Here is an 11,335-nt window from a genome sequence, read left to right as displayed (position 1 = left end):
TAAAAAATGATCTTTTTCTTCTGTATTTTCTGTTGCCTTTCTTGGATAGTATTTATAAACTCAAAAGGTACCCTAACATGCATGTATCATGTATACACACATTGAAATTGGTGGTGATCTTTGTTTTCATTATGATGGTGGTGATTTTTGTTTATTTTTGTTATGGTGGGCTTTCCCCGCCCCCTTTCTGCATATCAAATACAGACCCATGAAATATTTTTTATAAAATATTTCCTCTGGCATTTATCTAAGTAATATAACACCACTGACTATTTGAATAAGTTCTGATAAACTTGATATATTTACCTTTCTGCAGGTCAGATGCTATTTATTCAGCCCTCTATGATGGAACAGCCATGATAGAAATCATCCGAGGTCATGAATACCTTTCCCATCCTTTTGCCGTGTCTTTATATGGGAGTGAGGTCTATTGGACGGACTGGAGGACCAACACATTGTCAAAAGCCAATAAGTGGACAGGGCAGAATGTCAGTGTGATTCAGAAGACGAGTGCACAGCCATTTGACCTTCAAATATACCACCCCAGCCGTCAACCCCAGGGTAAGTGCTGGTGGTGAATTAACCACCCAGAAAGTATTTTCACCTTAATCATATAATATTTGAACTGTAAAATAACTTCTATAAGTTATTAATATTTTATGTATTGTGTTGTAGGTTTCAGCCTTTATTTTAATTAGTTCAGAATATTTTTTCTCTCCTTTGTCATTTCTTTCACCTAGCAATAAAGAAATCTTAAAAATTAAGGGGTTTATACAAAGTCCACATGTTGTTAGTCACTGCTTGTGTCAATAAAGGATACTGTGGGAAGTTGTAGAAGGTCTTCAGATTTGGAATCTATCACCTGATTATGATCAGAAAATTAGATGAGAACACCAAGGACACGTTGTTTCCCCCAAATGATCTGTGGAACTATATTGGGAGGTAAAAGAATGGTATATATATATAAATATATAAATATATAAATATATATAAAAGAGCTTTTCTCTTTTAAGAGAATTGAGTTTACATGAGTATGTATGCCACCTCTCCCCATGTATTCCACATTTTGCTTCAATAGTAATCTCCATCCTGGCTTTGTGATTTCATTTCTTCTACTCAATCCTTGCCAGACATTCTTAATTCTAAGTCTTACATTTCTTTTTCTTATTTCTTTTTTCCCCTGTATAGTGTGGCCATTTGGTGTAACATCAGCTCATCTTTTTGTACCTTTCGATGGAGCATTCCCCTTTATAATGTGCACCATAACCTACGAGAATCTCATTCCAATGTAAATAATGTTTCTTTATCATTAACATATTTTTACTTGAGACATCTGATGCCAAGATGACACCTGTTCCCTAGAGGGTATCTTTTTTTCTCCCTCTTTCAGTGTAGAGTAGACAGATCTTCCACTTTCAGAAATGCATTTGCACTTCTGGTCTTATGGACCTCACTCCAAGCCTTATTTTAAATTTAAATTTGTGTTATATTCTTTACACCTAGACATGACTAAAATGCTCACCTCTGTGGTCCTTAAATTCCACTGCTATCCTTTTTCTTTCTTCAATACTTGACCTTCATTCTCTATCGATACTATTTCTTGTACCAAAATTTCCTCATCTGTAGAATTTTCTGTGCCTTCTCTCTGACAGAGTCTGATTGAATCTAGTTTCCTTCCCAGATACTTCAATTTCTCAGTTTCAATTTTCTTATATAAGAGATCCTTCTCTGTCATGTGGGAGTTTCTATACACCGTGTACTATGTGAGCAATCATGTTAATCCTTTTTTATCACCCATAAGTTTTTTGCTCTTTTCATCCTACAAATCTGTACAACATGAGGACATTAAGGGGAGAAGATACAGCTTAGTCACTTTTGTGCTTAATAGGCATTCGGTAAATATATTGGATTTGAGTAAATTGAAATAAAGGAGGAAATCATGATTCTGACCAACAATGGGCCACTAGTACAATAAGAAAAAGATGTTCTTTTCTAAAACTTTCTTCAGCATGGGAGAGTATCTACTCATAAACACTGTATGTTGATGACAAACACAGGATTGGTTTTAATTTTTATAAATGCAAAAATATGTACTTACATATTTTTGTGCCCCAGACTGGTATTTTTTAGGAACTGTAATTTTTGTATTAGAGAAATCTGAATGAACTGGACCCTGAAAAATGGCTGCGTTTATGTATTACAACATTTCCCTCCTCAAAACAGGATCAATGTATTTTCATTTCCTAACTGTCTGATGTGCCCACGTTGACATGAGCCCTAGCAAAGTAACAGAATGGAAATGAAAATGACACTTTCAAACTCTTCTGACATTTTCATATATATAGAAAGGAAGTAAGACATTCAATGTACAGTAGACCCCTCCTCCATGCTTTCACTCTCTGTGATCACCCATGGTCCAGAAGCAGAAGATCCTCCTTCTGAACTATCATTAGAAAGTCAGTGGTAACCTAACACTGTATTACAATGCCTATGTCGTTCACCTCACTTCATCTTATCACATAGACATTTTATCATCTCACATCATCACAAGTGCAAGGGTGAGTATAGTATGATAAGATATTTTGAGACAGAGAGAAAGTTACCACATTCACATATATTTTATGGTAGTATACTATTATAGTTGTTCTATTTTATTACTAATTATTATTGTGAATCTATTACTGTGCCTAACTGATAAATTGACTTTATCGTAGATACGTATCATAGGTGTGTGTGTATAGGAAAACACATGGTATATATAGGGTTTGGTACTATCCATGGTTTTAGGCATTTACTTGGGATGTCTCCTTCCCAGATCAGGGGAGATTACTGTAATTCATTTGGTGCTGGGGAGATTTTCTTGACATCTTTATTTAACTTGAAAGATGATTTATATGAGACTCCTCCAATCTGCATAAAATAAGGAAGTTTTTACTGTATGGATCTGATTTAACATACAGGATTCAGGGCAGATATTCTAGTCTTTATATACCTTTAGAGAATGTCACCTGTAGTAAGACCTTGTTATTTCCTAAATGAAATTCAGTCAGTTTCCAATTTCAAGAATGATCAGAGAACATTCTACTTTTCACCATTATAAGGATCACTGAACATATAACAATCATTATCCATCCTGTTTATCTGCTTCAGTGAAGTAACACTTCCACTGCTAGGGGAAAAAATGTTAAAAAGATGCAGGAATGTATTGACTGTTTTATTACCAGGCTAGAATTACAGTAAAAATGGTGACAAAGGTTCAGTGTTAATATAAGTAAAATAATCATAGCCTCCTGTTTTCTGGTGACTAATAATGTAAAGTTCACAAAAAAATAATTAATTTTAAAAAGACATGTCATTCAATGTTGTAAAATTAAAATATGTCTTTAAAAAATTAAATAAATAAAGGTTAGAAATATTATTTGAAATTATCTAATCCTCCAAGTAGGAAATCAATGATTGTTTTAACACCAATTATCATACATTCATCTTGTACATAAATTTCCAGGTTAGTTATTGAACACTTAAGCAAAACTTTTAAAAAAAGAAAATGCATTTTAGATTCTTTGGTTCCTAATGTTGTTTTATAGGGTTAACAAGAAACAAATCAAAGCTTAAACATATGCACTATAAAGGAGCAATTGTGGGTATTTTAAATCTTTTTTTTTTTTTTTTTTAATGGTATGAGGAAGCTGAGCTTAGAGTTAATGGCATGGCCTTGGGAGCATGACTGCTTGTGTTCAAACCCCAACCCTATGACTTACTAGTTGTATGATGTTGGGCAAGTTACTTAACTTCCTTAGGCCTTGGTTTCTCCATCTGCAAACTAAAGAAAATTATAGGGTCTGTATCATAGGATCTAGTAGAAGAGTTTAATAGTCATTTAATGCAAATATATTAAACATGCATGAATACATGAAAAGGTCTTGGAATAGTGTCTCACATATAATCAGTGTTATGTGTTTCTATGCTTAAGTAAATCAAATTTTAAAAAGTAATAGTTGTTGGGGTTCCAGGGTGGTTCAGTCAGTTAAGTGCCTGACTCTTGATTTCAGCTTAGGTCATGAGCTAGGGGTTGTAAGATCAAGCCCATGTTGGGATCAATGCTAGTGGGGAGTCTGCTTGATATTCTTTTTCTCCTTCTCTTTCTGTCTCTCACCCTATTCTCTGTCTCTGTCTCTCTCTCTCTCAAATAAATAAATAAATCTTTTTTTTTTAAAGTAATAGCTGTTGAAATCATATCATTTTCCTAACCTCCTTTTGTTGAAATTTGGGTTTCATTATTTTTTTTGAGTCCTTTTTGAATACATATTGTCTCATTTTTAAATAACTTATACTGGGTTTAACCTCACACTTCTCTATATCATAGCAATTTATTTAAAGAAAAATGCCAATAAAAATGTGAATCATAGATCTAAAGAAGAACAATATGGTTGATCCATCAACAGAATTCAGACGTTGTCAGACAACGAGACTATCAAACATACTCTCAACTGTGGACTCGGAAACAAACTGAGGGCTTCAGAGGGGAGGGGGGTGGGGAGATTGGGATAGGCTGGTGATGGGTATTAAGGAGAGCACGTATTGCATGGTGCACTGGGTGTTATATGCAAATAATGAATCATGGAACATTACATCAAAAACTAAGGATATACTGTATGGTGACTAACATAACATAATAAAAAATTATTATTAAAAAAAATACTCTCAAATGTACACCCATTTTCCCAGCTCCCAGAACAACAAACATCCTGACATTTTTTCTTGTAGCTGTTTCAACAGGGATGTTGAATATCACAGTAATGAATAAAACCATCACTGTTTATTGAACTACTATGTGCCATTTCATTGTCACTTTTTTTCCCCTAATCATTAGAATCATCTAACAAGATAGTTATTTTTATTTTCTATAAGGAAACTGAAGCTCAGGGTAATAAGCTGGCTCAGAGTAATAAATTTCATCAAAGGCAACACCAGGGTCCCAATGATCATGACCAACCCCCCAGTCCATGCTTCATTGTTTTCTTTTTTCTTTTTTTTTTTTTTAAAGATTTTATTTATTTATTTGACAGAGACAGCCAGCTAGAGACGGAACACAAGCAGGGGGAGTGGGAAAGGAAGAAGCAGGCTCATAGCGGAGGAGCCTGATATGGGGCTCGATCCCATAACGCCGGGATCACGCCCTGAGCTGAAGGCAGACGCTTAACCGCTGTGCCACCCAGGCGCCCCCATGCTTCATTGTTTTCTAAATTAAGAAACCTTTTTCTTTCTTTTAAGTAGGCTCCACGCCCAGCGTGGAACCCAGTGTGGGGCTTGAACTCAGGACCCTGAGACCAAGACCAAGCTGAGACCAAGAGTCTGACACTTAACCAACTGAGCCATGCAGGTGCCCCCAGAAAGCTTTGTATCTCTTCAAATTTAATGTCACATTTCATTTTTTAAATTTTTCATCTTCCTTTTTACATATAGCATTCTCCCCTATTATCATTGATGCCTTATAAATCTCTTCTTAGTAACTATGTATTTCACAGCACATGTGACTATCAAAATGTCCTCAATGATTCATGTATTATTGGATAGTTTGATTTTAGTTCATTTCTATCCTATCATAAATAATTTTAATACATATTTCTATATATAAATATTTATATGTATTTAACAATTTTGGGTTTTGTTGTTGTTGTTGTTAGAAAGTCATGATCTTTAGTTGCCAGAAACAAATAGATGAACATAAGCCCTTCCAAGAAGCAAAGTATCACTAAACCCTAATGAAAATTAAGTTATAGTCTTTCTTGTATGGTTTTATTATTTATTTATTTATTTTAAAAAATCTACTCTCTTGGCAACTTTCAAATATGCAATAGAGTGTTAATAGCTATAATCACCTATACTGTACATTACATTCCCCTAGCTTATTTATTTTATAGCTAGAAGTTTCTGTCTTTTGACCCCTTTCATTTCAACCAAACCCCACCTCTTCCCTCAGGCAACCAGCAATTTGTTTTCTGTATCTGTAAGTTCAGTGTTTTGTTGTTGTTGTTTTGCTTTGTTTGTAAGTTTCCATGTATAAGTGAGATCATACGGCATTTGTATTTTTTTGTTTCACTTATTTCTCTTAGTGTAATGCCCTCAAGGTCCACACATGTTGTTGCAAATGACAAGATTTCCTTCCCCTTTTATGACTAAATATTATATATATAAATATATAAACACTAAATATATATATACTAAATATATATATATACTATATACTATAATATATATATTAAATATATATATACTATTTATATATATATACTATATCTATATATATAGTATATATATATACACACACATACATATATATACCAAATTTTCTTTATCCATTCATCTATTGATGGACACTTAGATTGTTTCCGTGTCTTTGCTATTGTAAACAGCACTGCAGTGAACACGGGGGTGCATATAACCTCTCCTGTGCCAAAAAAGCAAAAAAGAAAGTTTAGAATAAAGTAGGGATAGAAACTAGTGGTTGTATGTTGACAGTTACTGTAGGGACTGAGGACAAAAATTTGAATATAAAATATTCCACTGATTAGGTTGATAACTGGACACTTTAACCTAAATTCTCTATTTTCTATATCTGCTGTGTATTGACAATTTATAGCATGTAGTTGATACTTACGTCCACCTACTGGATAAACACTTGGGAGGATGTTGTTTCTTTAGCATAGAGAGAAGTTGTATACATCATTATATTTGTTACTTTTATAATAAGCAAGAACACCAAAATCATAGATTTCCCTTTAAGGTGAAAATGAATAATTAACATTTATGAAACCATCTAATTTAAATACATCTTTATCAGTGAAACACAGCTATTAATTGAATAAATTTTGAGTGCATTAAAAAACAATAGCAACAATAACCAAATTTATAATAAACCATTTTTGAGAAGTGTTTTAGTTTTGTTTGGATAATGAGATCTGGGCTTGTATGATTAAGCATTAAATTAAAATTATATCATCATCCTGACTTTGTGATAATAAGAAAGGTATGCACTTATATTGTGTTTTTATTAATCCTTTACAGGTATTACTTTCAATCTGCACAAAGATTTACGGGAAAAAATTCTCCTTCTGAGAGGCTTTCTCACTTCAAATCCAGATACCAATTATAAATCTTCACACAATTCAGATTTCACCTCCTTCATGTTCATGCTTAACACCATAGGAACTTCCTTAGCACTTAGAGCTTGTATGATTATTTAATATTTTCCTAACACTGTTTTATTTACCCAACTACATTATAAAATATTTGAGTAAGGGAATGTCACTTATTTATTTATGTCAACTGCATAGCTAAATCCTTTATAATAATATTAATAATCATAACAATATTAGCTTCTGACACTTGTTAATTTTCATTGCAATTCTGTGAGGAAGGTTTTAGCAACATAGTTTTATAGATAAGGGATCTAAGAAAGTTAAACACTAAGTAATTTTCTCAAGGTCTAATAGCCGGAGGATGTTTGTTCAATTATCTGACATGGAGAAAAGTGACCTCAGAACTCTTGCCTTAACCTCCAAGCTCTATAGGAAGAAGTCATGAGTTCATGTTTGAGATTCTCCTTGGAATTGTTATTTCATGTCACCAGATGGCAGTATAGAGTCAAGTTTTGTTGATATTTACAAGGGACAGACTAATTTTTACCTTCTTGGAGCTTATAGTCTAGAAGGGGAACAGACTAACTTAACAACGAAGATCAATAAAATAACTGTAATTACGGATGGATTTTGAATGTAAAAGTATAGTAAATATATTTTAAAAGGTAGTAGGGTGAGGTTGGGCAAGGATCAGACCATGGTGGGATTTAAATGGTCCTTTCAAAGAATTTTATTTTTTGTCCTCTAGGATAGATGGTTCTAATGATTTCACACTTGAATGTGCATCCTAATTACATGCAGGGATCACTAAAACACAGATTTCTGGGCTATACTCAGGAGATTTTGCTTCAGTAGGTCTGGGGTATGGCTTGAGACTTGCATTTTTAACAAGTTCCCAGGGGATGCTGATGTTGCCTAAAGAACCACAGTCCTAAGTGAGGGAGAAAATAAGTTTTAAATATTTGGCCAAAGGAGTGAAAATAGCAGATTTGGGTGCTAGAAACTTGACACCATCTGTGCGAGGGATGGCTTGTGGAAAGACAGCACTGCAGATAGGAGTCTCACATGGGGTCGATCCCAGGATCCCGAGATCACGACCTGAGCTGAAACCAAGAGTCAGATGCTAAACCGACTGCACTACCCAGGCACCCCGGATATTATTCTTTATTTGTTTTCTAAGCTACCGTATTAGCCTGCAGGCCAAGGTCTACTGATACCTAGTTTAAAGGATAAACAAAAAGTCAACTTTTGACGCACTTAATTTGAGGTACCTCTGGGACATGATTGAATATTCAGGGCTGTAAAGGCAAGGAGAGTTTGAACTATAAGTAGAGCTTTGGTAGTCATTCAATTTTAGGTTGAAGACAAGAAGACAGATGAGATTCCCAAGATTATTACAGAAAAGAGAAGAGGGCAAGGACAGAGCTTTGAAGAAAATGAACACTAAAGAGGAAGGGAAGGCAGAATGCTGAGGAGGTGACCAAGGGATTTCAGAACCAAAGAGAGCACGGTCAAACAAATAAATAAACAAAACAAAACAATGCAAAACAAAACACTCAAAAAACAAAAAAAAACTAAAGAAAGTTTCAAGATGACAGTGACCAACACAGTTAATTCTCCTGGAGAAATTAAGGAAGACAAAGACATAAGTATATTCATTGGATTTGGCAACTTGGAGGTTGGTCAGCCATAATTTTATTTAGAACGATTTCAGTGGAGTTGTTTTTAGATGTCCTAGTGATCATAAGTATGTCTGAGGTTAGGTATTATTATGAATTTTCAAGTCTTTTTACTAAAAAAATATAATTTATTAAACAAAAGAACAATGCTGTTAAGTAACACAATGTAAATGCAAAAAAGACAACCTTCATAATAATTAGCTTGTTCAATGTCATAATCAGGAGGAACACTCTAGAACCAGACTTTTGGGCTCACATTTTAACTTTGTCCTATCTTGACTGCATAACCATTATCTATCCTGTTTTCTTTAATCCGGAATATAGAATCATTGCAAAATGGTAAACACGTAGTTTCTTTTTAAAGCGCTTAGAAGATAGCTGACAAATACTAAGCACTATATAAATGTTATTAAGTAAATGGTAGATGCATAGATAGATGGACAGATAGACAGACATAGACACAATTTCCTTAGTTACTTTGTTTTACGCATCAGTATCCCTCTCTTCCCCTTATAAGAGGAGTTGTTTGTAAACATGGGAAAGTACAACTTTCTTCTTTTGTTTGCAAACCTTCTCCCATCCAGCAGGTTGGCCTTCCTCTGTGTCCTCTTTCAGCTCAAAGATGTTTTCTTAATCACAACTTCAGTTGCGATTTAATACCAAGTGGAGTTCAGTTTTTTCATGAATCCAGAAAGATTTCCCTGTTGTTGTTGTTTTCAGTTTTCTTCTGTATTTCTTTAGGTGCCATGATTGGAATCTGTTCCTGAAATAATTCAAGAATGTGATTGTCACTTTAAATACAGAGTGTTGCAAATACTTTATCTATTAGACTTTCACCAATTACAAGATGTTTTCCCTTTTTGAAGAAACTTTTCTCTTTCTGAAAAGAACTTAGTTCAGTGGGGACCTAATAAATATTTGTTGGTATAAACAGTGCTGTTTTCCAGGAACCATTTTATTTTACTTTCAAAGACAGGCTTCTGACTCAATCATCCCTTTCAATTTTGTTCTTGAAACTCACAATGACTGGCAAATGTGCAAACTATTTTATATAACACATTAATGACAATATCCCTTGGCAAATTCAAAACCCAGAGACAAAATGAATGAGACATGAGGAGTTTATTCACAGTTACAAGAATTAGATTAATTAGATTTTAAGAAAATTATACTCCAAGGCAGTATCCATCCCACATCCCTGCTTTGTAAAGCATCCATGAATCATTACGAGAATGAATGAGTCTAAGGGAATTGGTTCATTTAGAGGGGTAGTATGTATAATGGTTAGAGGCTCATACTCTAGAATCTGAAACCTATTTCCCTCTTAATAGTTATGTGATTGTAAGTCTTTTTTTACCCTTTTGAAAATTAAGTTTACTTTTCTATAAAATGGGTTTTTTTAATAAACAAAAAAATAAAAATGGGGGTTTGTTTAAACAAAACTGACTAGTAAGAAGAATAAAGGAAATAATGCTTACGAAGCACTTAGCCCATTTTCTAGCATATTGTGAAAAAATAAATTATTTTATTTTATTATAATTTATTTATAAAAATAAATTATTCCATTTTGGAACCTTTACTCTTTCCATCAATTTTTATCTCACTTGCCTATTATGTTATGACAATATAAGGAGAATTGTGGGCTGTTTCTTGAAGAGTAGTTTTAACATTGAAATGATATATGTGCCTACAGTTGCTTCAGGAAAATATTTCTGTAGAAAATGAAACTTGTATTGGCAACATTTATAAGAAAATTAGCTGATATTATTTTTAAAGACAAGATTCTAGATTCTAAGAATACTAGTAATATCATTGCCCCTTTAGGGGACAAAATGTCACTTATAAAACTTGAAGAAGGAGGGATATCATTTGGGGTTGTAAATATATTTAATCATAGGTGATATTTATCAAATTAATAGGAACTTTTAAGAAAAAAAAAAGAAATACTCTTGAACCCATTTTTCAATGTGGTGGGGGTGAATCTCAAATATTTGCAAAGTGCTTAAATTGTCTAGTTCCACAATTTACTATATGAAGATCTAACTACCTGTCATAAAAACTAAATTTCTCTCTCCCTCCATATATTTATATGTTTGCATAGATGTAGATGTATATATACATATATCTGTGTCTGTATATAGCATATGTGCACCCTCCATCCTACATATTATTAATGGTGTTAAAAATACATTGTTTCCCCTCTTTTCTTTTGGTTTGGTCGGTTCGGTTTGGCATGTTTTTTTGAGGGAGTGGGGTGAAGGGGCAGAGAGAGAGAATCTTTTCAAGCTCCATGCCCAGCATGGTGCTCAATGTGGGGCTCGACCTCACAACCCTGAGATCATGACCTGAGCCAAAATTAAGAGTAAGGTGCTTAACCGACTGAGCCACCCAGGCACCCCATCCTCTGACTATTTAGTAGTGTCACTTTATTTCAAATATTTATATACTATCAAAGGGGATTTATTTTATTTTGCATGAATTCTATTTTAAAATGCTAATATTTCTAAGAAGGGT

General features: G+C 33.7%; 1 protein-coding gene across 1 annotated transcript in view; it reads left to right on the top strand.

Moving 5' to 3' along the window:
* Positions 1–316: 316 nt before the first annotated feature.
* The window catches only part of LRP1B (LDL receptor related protein 1B), a 576,984-nt gene continuing 565,965 nt past the window's right edge, over positions 317–11,335 (top strand). The window contains 1 exon segment of the mRNA XM_087859483.1: positions 317–561. Within this exon segment, the coding sequence (XP_087715609.1) occupies positions 357–561 (205 nt within the window). The 5' untranslated portion in view covers positions 317–356.

Source organism: Ursus americanus, chromosome 1, assembly GCF_024610735.1.
Source record: "Ursus americanus isolate L20-20 chromosome 1, mUrsAme1.1.p, whole genome shotgun sequence".
Classification (NCBI taxonomy): Eukaryota; Metazoa; Chordata; class Mammalia; order Carnivora; family Ursidae; genus Ursus; species Ursus americanus.
This window is presented reverse-complemented; position numbering and strand designations above follow the sequence as displayed.